At 37.5% G+C, this 24,109-nt stretch overlaps 1 protein-coding gene across 4 annotated transcripts; it reads right to left on the minus strand.

Annotated features, from left to right (window-relative positions):
• Positions 1–377: 377 nt before the first annotated feature.
• Positions 378–22,965, minus strand: ATMIN7 (HOPM interactor 7). 4 transcript variants are annotated; one of them, XM_088701974.2, is made up of 34 exons: positions 22,825–22,965; positions 22,429–22,568; positions 18,709–18,784; positions 18,165–18,402; positions 17,010–17,131; positions 16,881–16,939; positions 15,099–15,156; positions 14,935–15,019; positions 14,617–14,820; positions 14,428–14,486; positions 14,248–14,317; positions 14,096–14,164; positions 13,757–13,879; positions 13,502–13,555; positions 13,331–13,419; positions 13,069–13,165; positions 12,876–12,974; positions 12,562–12,771; positions 12,300–12,410; positions 12,048–12,232; positions 11,347–11,973; positions 10,760–11,177; positions 9,992–10,231; positions 9,749–9,872; positions 9,455–9,603; positions 5,344–5,700; positions 4,944–5,110; positions 4,584–4,861; positions 4,224–4,399; positions 3,044–3,166; positions 2,765–2,901; positions 2,359–2,686; positions 1,441–1,536; positions 378–1,041 (listed from the first exon to the last, which is right to left on the minus strand). In XM_088701974.2, the coding sequence occupies exons 2-34, from the start codon at positions 22,535–22,537 to the stop codon at positions 979–981; spliced, it is 5,400 nt and encodes a 1,799-aa protein (XP_088558100.2). In that variant the 5' UTR covers positions 22,538–22,568; positions 22,825–22,965; the 3' UTR covers positions 378–978. The 4 variants fall into 4 exon arrangements, with proteins under 4 accessions (XP_088558100.2, XP_008809918.3, XP_088558107.2 ...); XM_008811696.6 differs by having other exon boundaries at positions 18,165–18,408; XM_088701981.2 differs by having other exon boundaries at positions 22,429–22,565; positions 22,825–22,960.
• Between the last annotated feature and the right edge of the window lie 1,144 nt (positions 22,966–24,109).

Here is a 24,109-nt window from a genome sequence, read left to right on the forward strand (position 1 = left end):
AAATGTTTTCTTTTTTCCCTTTTTTTTGCCCTTTTGCGTGCAGATATCAGCTGACATTTTCGCCAGCTTTAGAAGTGGGATTGAAAAGCATTCTAGGATAAAGAAGATACCATAGTTACTAATACAATGATTATGGTAGCCAGAGGTTATGACTAAGCACGATAACGAGGATGGGCCAAAAACCCAGAGTCCTCCAAGAAGTCACTAACCTTGAGATTTGCACACCTCCTAAATAACCACTAGAAGCAACAAAATCTTAAGCTTCTTCCATACACTGTATAATTGAACACAATGACACCACTCGTCGAAAATGCAGCACTATCAGATCAGATGGAAACACTTGAGCATCGGCTCATCATCATGTAACTGCATCAGTGTGAACTAAGATTGTCTTCAAAATTTTACTATATGCATCAAATGAATACAGGGATAGCTGTTTTTATGACCTGCAATTTCCTTGACAATCTGAGTGCAAAGCATGTGTAAGAACGTTCAGCAAATGGGTTGATCCCAGCAAGATAGCTGAGCCCCTCCCATGTTTTTCTAAAACTCCAATTTTGTGGAAGATACCTCAAAATATGAGATTGTTCCCTTCTATGCCTGGCTAACTGTCCACTTCAATAGCATACTCTCCAACTCTCCGATAACAACTTAAAATAAATATCAAACAAAAACATTAACGAGAAATAACGAAGACCAAGGAGACAAACCAAGAAAATATTTCGCCATACAGGGGAAAATACTTCAAAGTACATGGAGTATATCTTGCATTCATATTGGACTGTCCCGAAAAGTTTCCGACCAGCATCCAGCTTTTCAGTTTTCATGTTGCAGCAACCCATGCAACAGTCTTCCATGGTAAAGATACAAGTGCCCCATTTCATCTCTCAGACAGTCTCTAAAAGTTCCTGCTCAAGGACGGGGCAAGTGACTTCAAAGAACTTGTAGAGAAGAATGTATCAACAATAAAAAGATCGATTATGGCAAAAGGGTGGTAAGCTGTTTGCTGAAGAGATCTCCAAGAGCTCCACGAACGTCCATCTGAAATAAAACAGACAAATCGATTTTATAACTCTCAACTATTACAGTTCAACTATACATGTTATATAAGTCGACTTGACTTGCCATTTTATATAAACAACCAAAATATTGTTTAGATGATTTAATCCCATGGCATGAAAAGCAATGAGGGAATGTGTAACCGTATCGGGCAGGCAGCTTTATTCCAGCATACCTCCCAGCAGTTATCATGGCTACCAATTCTTTGCCATGCAAGTCAATTTTAAATTGAGAACTTAGGAATATAATATAAGCTAGAGCAAAATATAATTCTATTGCACAGGTAGCTGGTGAGAAATAACTATTGATTTTTCCTTTATTTAACAAAGAAAATCTGATTGGAGCTTCTACTGGCTTAAGCAAAAAATATGCCAAGTTTACCTGATCACAGCAAACAAGTCTGGTAATTAATGGATAAAATTCTCTAAGATGCTTCCTGAATATCTGGTTATCCATACAACACATTCCTTTGAGCACCTGCAAGACCGAGGAAAAGTAATTCCTTTGAGAATGCTTGTATACACAAATACCTTGCAACTGAGACTAAAATGTATTATCATAATTTATGATTTAATATACAGATGATCAGAGCATTCTGACATGCCAATAGGAGCGACAAAAGCACTGCAAAAACTACAAAGGGGGCTAATTCAATTGCTCACCAGTGTATGATAGCCATATACAGGAACTAAAGGCAACCATATGCAGGAATATGCTCCAAATTAGAGGTGTTTAATCCAGGATGAAATACCACAACATCAGTTTAGAGGTAATAAATGATTGCCCCTTACTTCTTTGGCAATAGTGACAAAAAATAAAGAAAGAAACAGAATCCCACAATGTCTGGATGAGGCTTGTTGGGCTTTTTTATAAAAAAAAGAAAGAATGGTAAAAGAGGCTTGTTGGTTAAAGCTTCTCTTTAATATAAAAAAACAGACCAGTTGCACTCCGTAAGAAAAAGTACTTCAAAACTTATTTAGGATTTTTCTGTCCCATAAGATGAGCAGCTGACATACAAGAATATCATGCAGATGGCAACACGTGATTTCATCAGTGCTGGTTACCACAAACTATGTACAATCTTAAACCCAAATAATGGAACTAAATGTTCTCTCTCAACAAAGACATTTAAAACCTTGCCCTTTCTTATAGTGTTTATAACCACATCAAGTGGCATTATATTTACTGAAAAATCACAACTGCTTAATAATGCAGTAGCAAGTAGCAAGTACTACAAAATACACCAAATTAGACACCACATAGCAACAAGCACTAACAGGTTGCAAAAAACATTATTACCTTAACAATAACTGGAGCTCTTAAATCAAGTACACGATGAACATCTGCACTAGCAACCTCCCCTGTACTAGGCTGGAGATCGGAAGCCTCTTTGAGAACCTGTCCACAGAAAGAAACTAATTTCTCTTCTGCAAAGCTCCTGAGCTTCTCTTCTGCATTTACATCTTCACCATGGTTTGCATCATTTGTTGATGCTCTCTCAGTGGGAACACCATTAGAATTTACATATTTGCCGCTTTTGCTATCAGATACTGTGGTTGATTTATGTAAAATTTCCAAATAAATAGAAGTTCCTGCAATTTCCTGGCGAAGAAGATTTAAAGGTGGCCTGTGCAAAATTAAGTTTCAAATGTAAGATCCTGCCATTACATGACCAAGAAGTTTCAGCAAAGTCTGTCCTAAATACCTTTCTGGGGGTATATGGTGCATTCGCACTCTAAGGTTTGATGATGAATTATATGAAGCAGCAAACTCCAAGAGAGACAACAAGATGTCCATTATTGCAATCTTCTGAGGGGCTTTTAACTTGCTCCAGTATCTTACCTGGCAAGTTCCATTCATGTCATCAATGTTCATAAGCTTAGTCAATCTTGCAGGAAATTTGTTAATCTTACATGCCTCCCAGTGATTCAGTCGAAATAGAAATAGACCTAATAATTTATGCATATGTGAAGCATATCTTTACCTGTATACTATCAATGGCACCTAATAGTAATAGTTGAGTGACACATTTTCCTCTGACCGTCTCCATCATTGGGTTCTCTTCACCATCATCATTATCAGGAATAGGCTCGTCAGCATCAGGGATCTATAAGGACATATAACAGACAAATCAAACAGAAAAATCAAGCAGATGTTATCCATAGGTGAGCCAAAAATTATGCCAATAGGTATTTTCATATTGAACATAAATGATGAGGAAACTATTCCAGACTTTGTAACATCAATGTGATAGTGGAAGTGTGAACTAAAAAGATGTCTCTGAGTTATCAGATTAAAATTATAAAAACTTGATGGTTATATGTCCAGACACATATATATACATATAAAGAGCACCTACGTAAATTTCTCTACACTGAAACCCGTCCTGAGAGTTAAAAAAGGACTAGACTCAAAAAGGGAGGTTCACATCAATGAGCACGAGCAAGCAAAATTTCCACATAAGGTTGACTCCTTTCCTTGTAGAGTTGTTTTGTAGACCTTATGCATGACCAATTCAATGAGAGAAAGCAAAACGCATAAGGCTAACCACTTTCGCTACAGAGTTGATTTGCTGCTTTATGAACTGCACATCAATGGCAGCAGTTCAACTTCACCAAGATAACAACCTCTGAAGCATGTCCTACATGACATGCACTGTAATCTCTCTCTCTCTCTCTCTCTCTCTCTCTCTCTCTCTCTCTCACACACACACACACACACACACACACACACACTCACCGTACAGACACAGGCACACATGAGAGCTTTACTACCCTCAGTGACCTTGAGATAAATACCTGCCCAGGCAACTTTGGGCAAGCAAAGGGCCAGCTGCAAAATCATCAATTGAAGGTATAACTAATACAGCAACAAAAAGAATAGTCCTGTCAAAAAAACTTCTTCCATCTGTGAGTTGTCAAGATGAAATGATAGGACATACAACTTCGTGACACATTACTTGGAACTTAATTGCTGATTGATGTTATACAATCTTCTCCTATAATGTATTGATGCCCCTCAGTGTTCACTCAAAATAATCTGTGGATGCATACGAGTTTCAATTAACTAAAATTTAGTTGAAAAGATGATTGGCACTAATACCGAGAGTTTACCATTAACAACAGTAACAACCATTTTTATGTCAGAAACTGGTAAAAATGTACCTTTAAAGGTGAAAGTGGCAGAGGAACATCTGTACGGCTCTTTGATTTGGAAGTGAAACTTCTTATCAAAGGATTGTCCATCATATTCCCCATTATCCTTCGACCAAATGTTTGACTTTGATGGAAGTTAGCGGCTTCAGCAGGTTTTTGCACCCTTCCTGATGGTGATGGAAAGCCTACAAAATATAGAATGCATTTTACTTTAGTTTATATTATGAAAAGAACGCTTCTGATTAGAATGCACAGCAAGGCATCAAGTAGGGCACTACTTTACACTGCCAGACAGGGTTCCTAAAGGGAGATCTAATTCCAAAACTTTGGTTTTTAGAAGAAATTCCAAACCATTTAAAGCTACCATACCTTCAGATTCCTCCAAGTTGGCTTGGATATCTGTTTCTTGATAATTATCCCGCAATTTTGTAGCATTGTTATTCATTCCAAAAGTTTCACTGTCAGAACTTAAAGATGCTTGATCCAAGGCTTTTCCTCCTCCATTGCTATCATGATGGATGCCCTTAAAAGAGGGACTGCTGCCTCTGTTGGCATCCGAATCTTTTGAAAGTATTGTTTGGTTCTTTGAGTTCTCAAATCCTAATGAATTGAGAAGCTCGAGGGGTTGAGTCGTGTACGAGGCATCTCTGGATTAAACAATCAAATGAGAAAGAACTAAATATATAAATAAGAATCGTCTGGAAACTTATAAGTAGTTCACAACTATACCTAATGCTCTTTAGTAAAGTATCCCAATCACTGTCACTGAACTGATGACCCCCAACTTCTATGAGGTGCACTAAAGCTCCAAGAGAAATTGAAACAACAGTTTGATCTGTCTTCTTGGCACAATCCAGAAGTAAACCCAGCAAAGGTGGAAGCATGAAAGAGACCTCCTACAAATATGAATACGAGAAAAATGAAGATACAAGAGTGAGGCATATCAGACATGAATACAGATTTGTTGTAACCAACAATATGGCATGATGATATATGATCTTGCAATATACCACCAATAACCATGAGATTTTAACAAAAAAAAGGTGATGAAATTTTCTAACAGAGGAATCTTGCTCCAATTTACAGAAAATGATTTCATTGCGGCCAGAAGAAAAGAAATAATTGCTACCTTATAGAATGTATTAAACAGGTTGCAGAGCAACTGAAGTGAATGGATGCTAGTTTCACGAAGCCAATCATCTCCAGAAGAAACAAAACCATCCCTTCCAGCATGCCGCACATGATCAAATATAGGAAAAAGTACACGATGAAAAATGCTCTCCCAGAAAGCTGAAGAGAATTTGTGACCTCTCTCATTCAGCAAATCAAATAGCACCTCAAGCGCACAGTTTCGAACTTCTGATCTAGGATCTAGTGTTAAATCAGATAACCCAGCCAACATTGGAAACCAATAATGTTCAGTCACATCAAAGTTTGTCTCTAGACCAGCATCCACTGGTTTAAGGGCTCCACCAGGAATAAATCCCTGAAAAAACAAGAGTTAGAAGAAGCATTCAAGATTTAGAACAGACACGAACATCAGCTGTTGTTAGAGTCGACAGTAAAAAAGAAAAGTCCAAGATACTCTTGTATTTACAAAAGCAAAACTATACCTGACCCATCATGCCTGTAAAAGCCTTCCAACAAAATCTAAATATATTATATTTAAAGTGTATATGCGAAAGGGACTAAGCTTTATAACAAGTTAGCAACCCCTTTGACAAAACTGCCGATTGAAGGCCGGAGTTCCATTTTATTTCTCCTTGTCATTGAATGATTCACGGAGGAATAGCTCGACGAATTCTCAAGGAAATGCTAAATTATTAACATGATACATCAGGCCAGTATTTTTAATACCGACCCATACTGGATGGCACGAGGCATATCGTACCAATCCAATACAGAACTACTACGTTATCTCCAGATATTGACACATGGCACGGGTTTTGTGCCGGTTCCAACAACATACCATGTGTATGGGGGCATATACCACACTTTATCGGTAAGCCACTTATATGGGGCCTGATACCAACACTTAGAACATTACATTAGGTCTTGTTTGGGTGCAGGTTATCATGGAACAAAAGGTAGTAATCCAGATCATTCCAGGTTATTCTATTAAATGACCTTTTGCAACCCACAATCTCCCGGAGGCAGAAGGGGCATCATGAAAGTCATAGGTGCACTTTTTCCCACCAAACCTGGATAATGATGATAAAGCTACTCCCAGCTGGAATAAGTTTGCTCTGGATTTTCTTGGATTAATAGTAGTTTATTCTGCACTAACCTGCTTTATCCAATGTTCATTATTGCAAGCCTAACCTAATCATTGGGGAATCTTGCAAACAGCAGATCTTTTTGGAGTTCCATTAGTAATGATTAATGTTGATAGAAGTTTCAAAATTACAACTGAACAAGCTTTTTCTTTTCTTTTATTTTTCTGTTATTTTTTTTTTTTAATTGCTAACAATGAGGGGGAGGCCCTCTAAAACTACAGTCTAAAATAAGAAACTCCAGAAGCAACAGCAGTAATCAAATTACAAATCAAAGGAACGAAATCAGACATTCATGACTTGCTGGACCAAACAAGCTTGTTCACTCAAATGTTGTAATAAAAATTTAAGATTAAAGATGGATGGCCATCAAATGCATCTGCAAATGGAAAAGAAAAGAGCTCAAAATCAGTCAAATTATCAAATAAGAATAATCTGGATTTGGAAATAGAAACAAATTGTTGCTATTGGAAGAAGAACAGTGAGAATTGCTTCTAATCAAGCGGACTGCAGCCTATGCAAATTGGCATTTGGCAGAATTAAGATATGACTTAATGTTGCAGAGATGAATTAAGTTTCATGTAAGTAAAGCAAGACTTCTTAAATGCCCGTCACCTAAGGGCTCGTTTGGTTCGCAAGAAGTATTTTTCCTCCTAGGAATATGATTCCTGGAAAACAAATTCCTAGGAAGACGATGCCTAGGAAAGTACTTTTGGCATATTTGGTTGACCATAGGAAAGTGACAAATTTCCATTTGGTTGACCATCCACTTTCCTGGAAAAGTTATGTATAATTTCTATTATGCCCTTAATAAAAATTAGGTCTTTAATGCCTCTTTAATGCTTCTTTAATGCTGAAAGGCCTTTTTGGGAAAAAATAAAAATAGAGTGATTTCCGCCTCATGGAAAAGTAACTTTCCGATGTTTCTCATGGAAAAAACTTTCCCATGAAATGTGGGAATCATATTCCCATGGGAATACAACTTTTTTGTCTCTCTCCTTTGAAAACTCCAACCAAACAAGAGGCATCTCATTACTTTTCCCGTTGACCACACTTTCTCCCCTTCTTTTCCCGTGAACCAAACGAGCCCTAAAAGTGACTTTGATGGGTACAAGGTTTGAGTCAAGATAATCCTATTCATTACTCTGGTTTAATATAGGCATAATTAATATACTTATGTTCAGCTAGACTAGAAGAATAAATTACAAGGAAGGATACTTGCTGACTACAACTTAGAAACAATGGTGGGTATATTCATGTTTTTTCTGTTAAGTTGCTGATAACTCAAGGATACATTAGACATAACTCTGAAGTTACAGAGTTGTTTCCAGTCCAAGGATCCACGTACTGAGCAATGTTTATGTCAGGAAATACTTCCAACTTTTTCAAGATTGGCCAATACATATGTTCAGCTTATGATCAAACAAAAATATGTAAGTTAACTTGGTCATGCTATATAGCATGTTTCCTGAATAAAATAAACAAAGGTATTCATGATGCATCAACCCCATGAAACTTCATGATAACAACAAATGATATGAACATGTCACCATGTCAAGTTACTTAAAGATTGCCGTGTCATATTCTTCTATAAATGTGGAATGACAATACTTTGATCCCCCATGTGATCTTAAAGGATAATGTTACTATGATTTAAACGAGAACATGGTTTAATGTAATTATACCATAATGATCAATTGGACATACCAACAAGCCATAGACCATGCATCTTTGAGGGAGGCATTTTAGTGCATATTGTCCTAGTAAAGGTCAGCATTGCCTAATTTATATCATGTAACTTTGTAAATTACAATCCTAATGTTACAAACAGAATAGTAACTGTCAAGAATCAGAATTAAACATCTTAATGTTCATTTTCTTGTAAGAATTCCTTTCCTCATTAGTGTTATATTAGCATTAGTTTGTAATTTGGAATCGTACAATGGTTTCTTACTTTCTTATGTGTGGCTTCGATGATGTTTACCAATTAGATACAGTTATAACTAAGAGGATTCGTTCATATATCTATGTATTCAAAATTTTATAAACTTGATCATAAACTATAAGAGTAATCTGTTAAAAACAATTCCATCTTCAGCATACTCTTGGAGACTAGGAAAACCATCCGAGCATGACACTACTCAAAATGTATGGCGCATTACAATACAATTACTATTATATCAAAATATATTGGCATGACACAAGACACTTCAATCAATGAAGCAAAACAGCACTTCAGATACACAAGGACAATTGAGTGCAAGATGATTGCTTGTTAAAGAGCAGAGTGGACAAACTCTCTTGGGCAACAATAGCTTCATGACAATAATCACTAGCTCCAGCAATGTCTATTATTACATTTTGTCTTCAAGAAACAACTTACAGCAAATAAGTAGCTGATAGCTAAATAGAGGAAGCATCTTACAGCATGCTAATCATGACCAACAAAACATATCCCTTAAATTCTGAACCTTAAAATGGTATCATGTCAAAATTAATTGATACTTCAACAAACACGCATACAGTAGCATGATTAACTGACTAATACATAAGAAAACACGCAAACATGGCAATTAGCAAGCATTTTTCAGACAGAAGAAAATCATCTGGATTCGGAAGAAAAATATGATAAGAAATCAGCAAAGTCAATTCTAGATGTGCTGCCGATAGTTCGACCCAGGATTTGAAATCTCATCCATATCATATCATCTCCACCTCATACAATGCACCCTGTCCACTGATATCAACATGGAAGTATTGTCTGATTTGGCAAACCATGATAAGACACAGGGGGCATACCACATCACATACTGATAATGTGAACAATTTGGGGCTGATACATGAGATTCCAAACCTTGGTTTAAGAAAAAGTCAGACGTGTATAATAGTCATGCCATCATCAATTTCACTAGATGTGTTGCTGATGATCTAACAAAAGTCAAACATGTATAAAGTCGTTATGCTAACCTCTGCAAGGCGATCTTCGCAAATACGGAGAAGAGCAATAGCCTTCAAACTTATCCGGGGAGAGCTTTTGTTATTGGCGAAACCAATGAGACAGTTGACACAATCCATAAAGCAGTCACCAATAACCTGATCAAAGTGTTCCAAGATAACTGCAAAACTCACTGCATTAGCTTCACTGGAAAGTTGTATAAAACTTGAAAATGACAGTACATAAGACAAACAAGCCTTGAATTTTGTAAATAATCCAATTGCAGTAACTAAAATCTTGGAGCATGGGAAATTTCAGGCACCCACCCTGTTCAACATTTTCAAATGCACTTTCAACAATTGATTCAAGATCATCATCAGCAGCTGCAGTGAAGATCATGAAAACACTTCGCCAACCTGATTTTATACTACCTACCTTTGATTTAATCATCTGAAAGGTCATCGACAGCAGTTAATGTTTTAAATGTTGGGGTATCAAATAAGAGTTGAAAAAGATTATGCAGCCAACTATGAAGCAGTTAGGGTGAAATGAATGCAAGTCGGAATTACCTGAACAATGCAATCAACAATCAGGCTACGAATTTTCTCGTTGCGACTACTACGCATAAGAATAACAAATGGTTTCAGAATATCATTCTGGAAGGTGAAGTTGGTGAGTTCAGCTCGCTCCAAATACTTCATACCAAGCTGCCTCAATGAATCAATAGCATACATAGCAACCTTTTCCTCATGGTGACTCCCAGCTGCAATGAAATGCTGAGCCAAAACGGACCATATTCTGGCCCACACCTAAAAAGTTGCAGCCAGACATATTAAAATATACAGACAAACATAGTTTGATATTTGTGAGGATGGAACAATACAATTCAAATCACACAATGATGAAAAAGGAGTCGAGTTTCTAAAAACATTTACTACTGTTGTGTGGTAAATCTAGCACCATCAATATGCAACGCAATAATGTTTGTTATTTCACATGGAAGCATGAACATGTATTAGCAGAATGTTGGCACTCAAGAATAGGGATTGCCAGTTCTCAAAAAGGAAAATATGTTTTTATGCAAGTGTGACATTTCGAAACAAAATGAACTCACCAACATAAAAAATGCTTTTTTTAAGAATCTAATAAAACCTTTGCATTATAGCATCTGTTATAACTTCCCCCATATCACAGCTAGGAGTAGGCCTTGCAATTTACTATAGCACAGACATGAGCACCCGGGCTCTTAGGTTTACAAACCTTAAAATATGAATGCAGGTATAAAAGAAGAAACTGAGTGACTAACACACAAATATACAATAAAGAATAGAGCATACCAGGCGTATACGAGCCATATTATAGTAGCTTATCTCAACTAGCTTCTGTAAGCTGAAGACACGGGCAGGTGTTTGTTTCAATTCTTCAGCAGACACACCACAGAGAGCAGTGAAAAACTCTACAATGGAATCACTAGGCAACTTCACACTATTTACAAACACTTGCTCAGCAGGTTTTCCAGCTAACTCTCTGAGAGATTGAAGAACTGAATCCCTTGATATTTGATTTGAACCCTGCATCACCGTTGCAGCAATCGCCGGGGTTGAAGTAATAAATTCTAGCCTTGAAACACATTCCAAAACAGCATTCCAAGTATCCTGTAAGGCGTCTGTCTCCATGTCACATAGAACAAGCAGGGTTCGTAATGCTTCCACATTTTTACTACGCATTTCCTTCGGAGCATGTAGAAATGTAAATCTGCACAGAGATATCAGGACTTGATAAAAAAATTTATCACAAACATGGTATTCCAACATCGCTAACTAATGCTTATTAAAATGGAAAAAGAAATCAGATGCTCATAGATGAAGATAACTGAATCTAAGAACACAAATGCATGGAATAATTTGACAGGAAAGAAACATACCGAACTAGGGATGTCAAAAAAGCATAACGCATGGTATCCATCCCAAGAACACGTGTGATATGTATACCAGCTCTGAATCCTTCCATGCAAAGAAGAATCCTCGGCTTGTTGTCACCTTCCTCCATAGTGACCGAAAATGTTGCTAGCAACGGCCATCCTACAGCCTCCACCATTGGCCTGACAAGTTCAACCTGCTGAGCTGTATGGAAAATACCCCCTTTTGCCCCTTGATTTTTGAAAAGAGCCTGTGTTTGCTTAATGATTTTTTCACTCTCTGTCGTTGTATCAGTCACTGACTTTCTTCTAGGAAGAGCTAAATTAAGAATACTAACAAGACGGCCTCTTTCTTCTGTTTCCGGCCTCTGCCTGCTGCTTTTGGCTGCATCAGACATATCATCCTTCATTTTTATCTCTTCCTTGACAATAGAATCATATATCTCCTCTAGAAGCTCCTTTGGGGCATGCTCTTCTGCATCACTTACAGTATTCATACGTATGAAATCTGATTTCGACATTTTAGGCCACACCATTGGATTGTGTGCATCAGTATTCAACATTATAACTGCATATGCAAGAACATATGCAGTATCTGCGTTCTTAAAAAGCCCTGGATTATCAGCACAATAACTGCAAAAACCATATTACTTTCAGAATTATTGAAGATAAATGGAAAACAGAATTCACTATCCTGATGAACTTACCGCTCAGCAAACTTCTCCATAATGCGATCAATCTTCTGTGCTTCTCCAGGAAGCCTGAACCCTTTAAGAAATTTACGAATTGCAGTATCAAACTTCAAACCTGATAACTTCATGGAATCTACAAAAGCATGCATGACAGCGAGAGGGAATCCCTCATGCTGACCCAAATATTCACCAATCATGGCCTGCAAATTTGAAAGTTAGGCAGGTCCTTAAATGTTAAAAACACAGTACCACGACATAAGACACCACCTTATCCAAGCTAGGAGTATTCTTCAAGAAGTGGGCTACTGATGAAGCCGTATTTTCGACCAACTTATTTGACAATAAATATTCTATCCCCTTGGCTGGTTTACGGTTGAACTGGACACAGTAAAAGAGATTATTTTATTGACAGTTAGAATATATTTTGTTTTTTTGAGAAAAAAAAATCTACAAACAGAAAAAAGAAAATTAGTCTTTTTCTTTTCCCTTTTTTTTAAACTTTGCTTGATAAAGGTGATGCCCTTCTTACCTCTGAAATTGCAGCTTCCAGAGTCGATTTATGAGCTTTTGCCTTCTCAAACTGATTGAGTCCATCTTCCCGGCTCTTTGACTCATCAGCAGTAAGGCGATCCCTAAGCAAAACATCTTCCTCAAGTGACTGGATAATGCTTCTGTGCTTTTCAGATACTTTTTGTAGTTTCTCCCAATCAACCAATGACTTCAGCACACTCACCAGGCACTGGACAAGAAATGGAGCATTAACTGGATTGTATTTCAAAAAAAAAATGCACGAAGAAATCATGCACAGCATTTAAAATAAAAAAAAAAGACAAAGAAAAAAACCTGAAGAGACGAGCCTTTAGTAGAAGCAGATTGAGATGCAGAAACTGAGTTGGGATCTGTACTCAGAGTTCCCTGAGCTATTCTTGACAGGGCATTGACCTGTTTGGGCCAGTAGACAGAAGTAGAGTGAAATGCCACAATCAGATGAGAAACCGCAGTGCATAACTTTCACATGTAATTTGGTTGTATTTACCATGCGCTCAAAAAGGTTTGGAGCCTCGAGGTCACAATCATAGTTAACAAATAAGTCTGCAAGCATTTGTGAATCCTTACATGCTTTCTCAAGCATCCTGCAATATAATACAATTAAAAGTTTACGGGGTAGGAATGCTGGGGCTGTAATAGTTAAAAAATTAGTACAAGGTCAAAGCTGAACTTAGTTATCTTCCACCATGCCAAATATTAGTAAACTGAAGCTAAGAATGATGCCATCAAAAAGAAAAAGAAAATTTTACCGGAGAACACTTGTTCTTTGACTGATCGGACTATCAGAGCTATCCAAGGACCTCAGGATTATCAAGGGGAAGAAGACACCAATTTCTCCCTGAAAATAAATTTAAGAAGAACTTAATTTTCAGGCAAGATACACGGAGAAAAAGGATTACCTGCTTAATAGTGACATGTACCTTAAGACTTTCTCTGAAACGCAGCAAAAGCACAGAGAAGATTCCAGTTGCATACTGCACGACAGAGAACAAATTAAACAACTGAAATATATGTAATATCATCAATTAGCTAAAGCCTTTGTCGCAAATACAGTAAGGCAAATTAAGCAGTATCAACAATGATGTTGCAAAAGCAATCTCCACATAAAAACAAGCAAGAATCGAAATAAGGAACTGCGGGCAAAGAGGAACAATAGATAGGAACAAGTCAGCCACCTGAAATACAATTGGGGAAGAAGAAACAGCAGCCCTCAATAAAGCATAAGAAAGATATGCTTTGACCGAGTCGATAAAGTGGAAGTTTTTGGTAAAAGATTGGCTCACTCCTTCCAGTAAACCCTGCAAATAAGAGAATCATGAAACAATTTCTCAAAGTAACAATGAAGCACCACTTCAATACTCAGAAGAAAGGAAGATTATATTTCTACTGTAAACTCGTTAGAAAATAATGGGAAATGTAGGTCTCTTGCTTTCCTTCAGTTCTACCATTTCCAACTTAGTAAATGTGTTACTAAGGCCAAGAACATGTATACACTTAGAAGATGAAGAATTAACCTGCAAAAGCTCAAGAGATAAAAGTCTAGTCTTAGTCGTAACCTCATCACTCTCTTCCTTCATGCCCATCTGCAGATATGGACTTTCACAAATTATTAAGATGAAGCATTGCGGTAAACTATAAAATGAAACACTGTTGTAAAAAGTCAGACCTTGCAAAGGGTTCGAAACAGCAAAAGGGCATCACGTTGTCCGACATTCATGCTCTCAAGATCAATACCACTGAAAGGAGGATAAAAACTAGTTATAGCTCCCTGTATGCAACCAAAATAACCAAAAAAAGGGAGCAGTGACCTAGTTTGTATTCATAAATTTAAGCAACCATCCCATACCGTGATATTTTTTTCCCTTCCTCCATTTGGACCGCCTTGTCAAGGACAGCCTCTAGGCCCTGTAAAAAAATTTATCATGGTGCTAGAGATAACTTATAAGAAAATTTGTCTACCACAGATAATTCCAGAATGGTATGAATAAATAATCAATGACCGTTGCATAAGACATGGTTTTATTAAATAGAGCACCTTGATATCAGCACCACCAGCCAGGTTTTGTAGCTCCTCAAAAGATGCAGGAGATGCCTCATTTGTGCGGGTCATGGATAACGCATCTCCTAGAGTGATTTTTTTCTCATCTTGGTCATCTAGAGAAATTTCTCCATTATCTGAGTTTGCACAGCTAGCTGAAGCAACATTAGTATGCACAACACTGCTGGATGACATGGAGACCTGAGGACCCAATAGAAACTTACTGAAATTTATAAAGGCATGAATTATAGGAAATCCTTTACTCTCTCTTTCATATCCTGCTAAGAACAATCATTTGTAAATGCTTATGCTTACCGGATCAGATTCCATTCTCCTAAAAATAATGCTGATCATTTGGGTCAACATAGCCTTTGAGGTTGCCTGATTTATAGGACTCTTGCTGTAACATTCAAATAAAAATGAAGGAGAATTAATTGGGAGCATAACAATGTATGTGGAAGAATGCCAATGTAAACTACCTGTTGAGGGCAATGTTATAGCATACTCTGATCACCCCCAGCAGCGGTTCTCCATGCACTGTGTTTAAAACAAACAGAGTTCTCTTAGTTAGAAAATGACATACAGCAAGCCACCTGAATGTAACATTACATTTCAACAACTAAGACGTACAATCAGCTAACACATTCATCTGTATTCTCAAAGCAGCACAATGGATAAGTTTAACTTCTCTGAGAAAGGTTTCCACTTTTCAGAGATTGTAAGCTTGAGGAGATGAAGAATCGACACCATTAAGAAGAAAAATATGGTCATAATGGTAAAATAGAGAGATTCCCGTGCCAGTTAGTGCATCTATATTGGCATGCCAGACCCACAGTACAACCAGCTTTGGACTCTCTTGTTCTTTTAACTTTTGTAGAGTATGCATGGATAATTGTCTATACATTTCGCAGGAAATATCCAAACACTGTTCTGCAATATGATGTTGAGAGACTCTTCTACAACACCCAAGATGCAACCTAAACAACTCAGAGGGGTCATCCACCTAATCAGACAGAATAATCGCCTTCACTTCAAAATTTCTAGCTTCCAGCTCCCACACAACATTCAAAACTTAATTCCTCTCATTTGTCTCCTTTAAGATTAAACTGGCCAGAAATTCACTTTCAAAATATTTCTAAGCGGACAATAAATAGAAAAATGTATTTCGAGTTTATCTCTCTGGCTCATAATTAGAGCCTTTGACTCCACATATTATACATTGCCTTGTTCCCTCTTCATCTACAAGATCAAAACCATGGATGTTTGGTTCTTTATTAGAAAAGTTTAAACATCATTCTCAAATCCTAATGAAACTCCATTAAAGATAAGACCTCTTGCAATAGTTTACATCTGAACCACTCAAAATCCTACTAGACCCACTTGGAAATCTTATCTAACTCTCACACAACTCATCAAAATCATAATCCTAGATTCCATCCTCACTAGCACCAAACAGGTCAAGTTTCCAAGCTTTGCATACTAGCGAGTAAGTACCATGCAAATTGGGCTCTCAATGGCCTGAGTCTGTCAAGTTGGCCCATAGTCTGGTTGGAAAAGGTCCAATTGAACTCAGCCCTTACTTCAAGCTAGGCTTAGATGCCAAGGCCAGATATACTTCTAGGGCTATTGTGGGGCCATAGGTAGCCTCTAGGCTGAGTTAGAGCCCGGAACACTATAATACAACCACAAAACCCAAACTCCCGAACACCAACACAGGATACCCTTCAAAAACAGGGAAAAAAGCCTCTAAGCCCCTAAATCAAACATCACCAAAAGCAAACCAAGAAAGAATCATCCAGGTCAATTTAGATAGATCAGTGTGTGACTTGTTCATGTCAGAAAGGCCCAAACTATCTTTTAATGATCATGACAATATACTGCATCAGATAACAAAATACTATAAACAAGGACAAGGTATGAACATCCTAATGGACCTCAGCCTCCAAGTTATGGATCAGAGGACCACCATACTCAATAGTTCATTTGACATACAGACACAATTTACATGTGATTGACTAGTTGCATCAAAATCAAAAAGTTGGAGGACAAGCCTTGTGCAGGAGAAATTCTCATAAAAACTCTAAAACACTTGCAAAATATCAATTAGAAAATTAATGCAATTCCAGTCCTTATTCCCTGGCAAATAATTTTCTTTAGGTCTTTAACAGAAAACTCTAACCACTGTCAAAGAAGGAATTTCAAAAGAAATCTTTAGGCCTCACTCAAGAACTGAGGTGAAAAGGCAAGGAAATGGAACACACCTCTGAATCTTGTTGATGCCACAGCAGTAAGAAGCACTTTTAAGACTTGGAGAATAGTACTGCAAATCAATATGTATTAATTACAATCATAAGCATGATTAATCAAATTACAACAGCAAAAAGATATACCTGTCTGATGAAGAATTATCAATGGAACCACAGATCATTGTAAGAATATCGGCAAACAGTGGGGCGTTTTTACCACCTTCTAGACCAGGATCACCTTCTAAATGATCATAAGCAATGAGTTTCTGGAAATACAGCAACCAAATCAGAACGTCACCAGAATATAATTAGTTAATACACAAGATTCAGTATCCTGTAACCCTCACAGGATGGACAAATCATATAGTAGTAGGATAAAGAAAAAGAAAGTAGAAAAGCAAAATCCAACAGTTCCAACATTTTATGCTACAAAAGAGCACAGGAAACTAATAGTTTTATCCTACAAGAGTCTGCATGCATAGAAAATTGAATGAGAAGCCTACATTTCTTGATAGAGAATATGGATTGAAAGACATGGTAGCACAACCTATGAGAAAGAATTGAAAAAGGTAGGAATTCATTTAGTGCAGCATTTTAAGAGCAACCAATACAGTTTTCAGCAGTCCAAACCAACTCCTACTCCAGCAATATTACACATTTACAAATTTAAAAACAGAAATGGAAGGCCTAGGCCCTTGGAAAATCAGAACATATATTATTTTTTTCTCAAAAAAGAGAAGTATAATAAGAAAAAAACTGAAGTAGCAAGTCAGATTATTGTGAGCTTGGGCATTGAAGGAAATGAAAGGATCCAATCAGATACCTCCATTCTTTATAATTACATTAGACTGTCAGCATACCTTAGCATGGGAGATGATGTTGATTTATATTGATGAGTTGCTTCAGCATAAAACCTTAAATTTATAATATAAGAAAGCGCTTAGTTTGAACCATACCCAGTCAACTCAGCAGTCTAATGAGTCAAGACAGTCTTTGTTTAGAATCATAAAGTTCTTAAAAACAGCAAAAATCATATAACTTCAGACAGGCATTGCACTTTTATATAACAGGAAATCTAATAGTTTCCACAATAATGTTCACTAAGTTCACCTTAGACACATGCAACAAAAAGCACTTAGAAGACAAAAAACTTATACATAATAGTTTGTGCCCATAAGCATATATTAAAAAGGCAACATTTAGTTCCATACATTAATTATAAGTTTATTTACCTTTCAGAATAAAAACTTTGAGAAAAGAAAAGATAATAGAGACATCAGATTAACAAGAGGACCATACATGAAGACAGTCAAGTGCAGGCTCCACGAGTTTGATGTTCTTTGTCTCAAATGCAAGCCTAAGTGGTTGTAAGACAAGTTCAGCTTGCCTCCCTTCTAAAATGTGCCCGGCACATGCTAAAGCTGTTGTAAGAGGTTCGCTATTCTCCACGGGGTTAACAGTGGCCTCATCAATAGCTGAATCTGATGGTGGACCTCCCATAGCATTTTCCTCATACATGATTTCATCCCCATCAGCCCTGGTACTACATGACAATAGTTTAGTCAGTCAAAATTCACAAAATTGTTCCATCACAAGGGACAAGGAGATATAGTTAAATGCCTAAGGTACACAACATGATGGCTGTATAGTCATAGTTAAAAGAATGATCTTGACTGGAATCAACTACCTATGAAAATTCACTAACGTCTAAGAAGAAAATCTAAAAACAGCAGCTCAAAACCTTGTATATAAAAGATAAAAGAAATGGTGACTTTACAAGAGGTGATATGCATATGAGATGGTCAAAAGAAGAGAGAGAGAGAATAATAAGTTGGAGAACAACCTCTCATCCCCTGCTGAAGTCACTGCATGATTCTTTTCATCAGGAGCGGGCTCCCGGTTTATCTCCTTCATATTATCTGTAAGAAAGTAATGGAAAAGCAGTTTGAGAAAATACATGAAGTCTCACCTTTATGTCTATTTTTTTTTCATTAAAGACATATCATAGGCCAACAGTTTATTCTTGTCTGCATACATATCCACTAAGGGAATTTTAAGAATTTATGACAAAAAATCTAGGAAATGCTACAGTCATGTGCAAAGCATTACCAATGGGCTTATACTGGCTTGAAATGTAAACAAAAAAAATGGAAGGAGACATTTCAGGTTTAATATATAAAGTGCCATAATCTGTGTCATTATGAATATGACATATGAATAGAAGAATGTGTTAATCATTAGAAAAGATATTAGAAAAGTATAATAATCTAAGTTTTTGTAAATACCCTAGTTCTTGATAAAGAGAGTTTGTGCATATAGAATAAGCATGGCAAGGACAAAATTGGGTCTGACATGAAGCACAAAGGCCAACAAGTCGCTATGGAAAAATAGAGTTGTTTTTCATGACAAGTTATCAACATCACAATAACCATCTAAATTTGGTGCTGTATTCAGCCCAAGGCAACTTAACCAAAGAGGCCATTTGGCAAATAAGGAAATTTACCTTACTAGTAGTAATATGTCCTTAAGCAACCAAGATGCAGCCTCAAAACTCTACTTAAACTTGGAAGTGTCTACTTGGAAGTGTCTAGGTCAATAGGGAAGGTGAAAAGGCTTGATATTGGGAATTTGTCCATCTTGGGGACAAAAATTATAAACCACAAGTTGAGAATGAAACACAATCCCATCCAACTTACAAAGTTAGGAGTTTCGCTACAAAATGTTGGCATGACTAAGAAGGATCATATTGACCACACTGATAAGTACAATAAAGAAAACTAAAGAGCTGCCTCACTAAAGAATAAAATGAATAGAAGATCATCTGAGATGGTATTGGTCATAAGAACAAAGACCAAAGAGGGGAATAATGAAGGCAATGTGATTCAGAATTAAAGAATTCATTCATATAGGAGAAGGGAAGAAAGCATGCAGAATGATAACAAAGAAGGAAAGAAATAATAAAAGAAAGAATAGATGCCAAATTATGATGGGTTTTCTTTCCACTGCTTGACTGCCTCAGGAAGAAACAAGCGAAAAGTGAAGCACCAAATTTTTGACTTCTTCCTTCAAATGATAGCTGGATTCCTTTCAAAGAGTAGATTTCAAACACAGGAGGGAAGTGATCCACCTCCATATCTCAACCTCTCTCTACCTTCATCAACCTTGCCTCCTTCATTCATCCTTGTAAACCATTGTCTCACCATCATTGCCCATGAATAAAACCACTTTCATCGCGTTAAACAAACAGTAGAAATCTCGTTACTATCATTTTCCTTTCCTTTTCTCTTGTAAAAGCATTACTCCCACATTTGCTGCACCTAAATTATCAAGCAAAAAACAAATAAAATCCAATAGGTCCATGATAAGCTAATGATATATCAGGGTTGGAATTTCAGAAAAACAAATTGCAGCCTAAGGAAAAAAAGAAATACTGATCATTTCATACTTTTTTTTGACACCTCCATCTCCAGTCTTGAGGAGGAAGAGAAAAAGAAATGAGAAGATAAAAAGGAAGAAGAAAAGGAAGAAAGAGAAAAGAAAAGATTATTACTTTCAAAACAAAACTACATGTTAACTGCTAGTTGAATGATTAGTTTTTCCAATTCTACCTATCAGAAAATTATTTAAAAACTAGTAGTTGCAAGCAAAACTTCTTTCAACTTAAATAACCACGACTAAGATCCATGCCCGGTAAGTTAAAACCCTTCAGGGCCTGTTTAGAAAATCAAGCAAGATTAGAATGGATTTCTCATAGGATCATGGATTACACAGTCTATATAAGTAAGGTTCATATCAGCCCAAATTCTCTGGGAGGAAAAAAAAGATCTCCATAGGTCTTCCTTTATCCTGCAGTCCAACAAACCCATAGCTAGGATTTAGGCCAAAACTAGGATAGGCCTTCAGAAGAAAATGGACTTGGCAAGCTAACATGCCTGATTCCTATAGAAAACCCAGCTCAATCCTACTGGATTTTCCAAACAGGCCCTTAAGAGATTTAGTATACCAACCACCCTTTAAGAGTTTTAGTATACCAGCCACAATTCTCTAAAGGCCTTTCAGTTTTTCCCTCAAAAGGTTCCATAATACAAAGAGTACAAACTAAAATTAAATATTTAAATTAAGACTGATGAAGTCTTCATTATAATCCTCAAATGGACAGGTGATCGCCCTTAGGGTAAACGTGCTTCAACTCATTGGTGTATCATGTACATGTTCTAGCTATTAGACTACTCATGAATATAAACAGCAGTTATTAGTATTAGTCTTTAGGACTGAACTGCAGTATCGCACTGGGAAATTGATTGGACTTTATTAACTTTGCTAAGCCCTATAAGATCCATGTCAACTAACTTAAAGGCCATAACTGCAACATGAAACAAACTAGCTACAATTCTCTAACAGCCACTATTTTTTTTTCTCCTAGATGATCCCACGCACAAAAAGTAAGGACGAAAGTACAGACATATAAACTCTAAGACTACTTCAGCACTCGTTGTTTTCAAGAAGATGGATGAAACCTGTTTAAGTCAAAAGTGCTTCAGCCCATCGGTCATCCTTGTACAACTCATGCGATTATACTGTTCACCACTGCAGGCAGTCCTTATAACCATAGAATATTAGCTAACAAACTGCACTAAAAATTTTCTTTATACCAAAAAAAATCTCACTAAATGATCATAAACTTGCTTCAGCAAACTATTTAAATTTTAAAATTAAGTGTGATAGAATCTTGGTGTCTGTGTTGTCTGTGTTGTCTGCATTGAGCATATCAAAGCATTAAAACCTATTGCACTAGCTATAACCATCAAGATCCACATCCTAATCCAATGATGGTTGCCTAAGCAATACTCTCCCTAGTAGCCAGAATTAAAGCCTTGCAAAGTAAAAGGACAGGCCAGAACTGGCCTCATAACCACTATACACTTCATGATTTATAATTCTATAGCACCGCGCGCAGAGTATCTCCATCGATGGGCTCAATTATACATGTTTTTTATTCCATCAGAAGTACAAAGCTAGCTCATGGACCACAAGAGGACTGAATCAATGACCAATGTACTCATCATCCTCAACTGAAGAAATTTTGTTATCCCACTTGAATATGTTCCATTGATAACGGTTGAGCCTCAACCTTTCCCCTATATCTGGACCAAGTTTAACCTCCATTCATTATTGGATCTTCCTATGAGTTGGTCAAATAGAATCTTCCGAGAACATGCAGGCAAAACCACATGACCTGAACAAGGTGGGTCATCCACACGAGGCGTTGTAAGAGTTCCTTTATCAAGAACCAGTGGTCTCACGTTCACATGTGTTGCAAGTTAATTCCACTAAAGACAAAGAAAACTGTAGCAGGTCTGAAGTGTGACAATTTGTAATGCCTAATCTACTCCTAGTTCCTACATAAAATTCGAATAATGCATGAAATTTAGATTCAAACCAGATATCATGCATTCTATGGCAAGCAAATCAGGACAAGAGATCTTCTGGTCAATGTGTAACCTAAAGAACGCTGTGCAGAAAACAAGAGACTGAGAAGATCTTCTGAGTAAGGTATACCGACCGAGATAAGTCAGAATGGCCGTCTGAAGCGTCGCATACTTCTTCGCGGAGCACTCCTTGAGCATGGACTCGAAGGAGCGGGTGACGAAACCCCCGGCCGCGCCGGCCATGGTGAGATCTTCGCGAGATCCCCTGCCGCTTCTTGAAGTCGATCACCACAAGGAAAACACAATAAGAGTCAAGATCTTTAGCGAGAACGACCCAAGAAAGACAAGATCTTGCGACCAAAAGAAAATCTCATAAGATTGGAAGCATGGGGGCAGCGAGAAAGGCCACCGGAAGGGTTTCCGGTGGCTTATTGGGGAGCGTGGCCGGCGATCCGCGACGATCGGAGGAGAGGAGGAGAGATGGGGGCGCAGGAAGACGGAAGGGAATGGAGGAATGAGGGATCGCGTACCTCGGTCACGGAGGCGGACGAGGAGTTGAAATCTTGGACGGCCGGGGAGTTGGAAGGCGGAGGAGCGGAGAGGGGGGAAGGAGATCTGAATGGCTTCCGCCTTCTAGAACGAGGAGACGGCCTGAAGCATCCTGTGCGGTGGCTAAAATGATGGTTCTTGAGGTGCGCCCACGGGCCAGAGGCCGGCCCGGTCCTTTTCGTTTTTGTTTTGGGCTTGGGCTGAAACATTGTACTCACATGACTTTCCGGGTCACCGGATCACCAGAACCTCATAATTATGATACGACCAAATTAGATTTGCCCAAATTCTTTTCCAAAAGCACAAAGGAAGTGGTAACATCTGACTTGGACTCGACTTAGACCTGGATCCGACCCGACCCGGCCTAATCTTCAACTTGGTCGAGTCTGGGTCCAAATTTAGGATCCGAACAAAAAATCGAGTCGAATCGGGGTCACTCAGGACCCGCCCGACCCATTTGCACCCCTACCCCCATCGCAACCAGGAACTATTCTCCGGACATTAAAAACTTTTTTTTGTGTGTGTGTGGGGGACACTTGGATGGTTCATGACATTGCTTGACTATCTATATCATCAATTTATGATGCCATCATTATTATATATCTACATTTGACATTTTTATGTAAAATTTTTTGTTTCTAACATAATGACGAGTGACCATTTTATCAAACTTTTCAATTTAAAATACATATGTTTCGCTCATTATTCATCATGTGCATATATTAATACTCCTTAAGATATATGTTTATATGTGCATACATTAATGCTTATTAAGATACATGTTTATAAGTTGCAGACATGTTTCTGTATCTAATTTTAGATCCTTGTATCGGATTTTTATTCATAATTGAATACTTGGATGCTTGACATGAATGATGTTCAATTCTTGGCTGGTGCATCCCAAAATACTTGAGTTTCAATAAGAAATAAAAGAGATGAAGGTGGCAATTGTTGCTAAAATATATATACTGGTCCAAGGTACTTATACCACGAGTCCACACTAAAACTTCCAATTTGCGCTCTTTCTCATTCTCCTTCCTTCTCTCGTTTCCCTTTTTCTTTTCTTTTTACACTCTTCCCTCCCCTTGAATTATAATTAAACTTCTCTTCCTTCCGTTTTTGCATTTTCTTTTGTAACTCTCTTTCCTGAACTGAGCTAACAGCAGCTGCACCTACAAGACCACGTATGGGACTTTCACACGCAGAGCTGAGTTCGAAGGGAATGTGCCAAATTACAAAAGAGGGGTAATCAAGGGCTCAAATTAC

This window comes from Phoenix dactylifera, chromosome 1, assembly GCF_051530095.1.
Source record: "Phoenix dactylifera cultivar Ajwa chromosome 1, Ajwa_hap1_PhDact_Kaust_v1.1, whole genome shotgun sequence".
In the NCBI taxonomy this organism is placed as follows: Eukaryota; Viridiplantae; Streptophyta; class Magnoliopsida; order Arecales; family Arecaceae; genus Phoenix; species Phoenix dactylifera.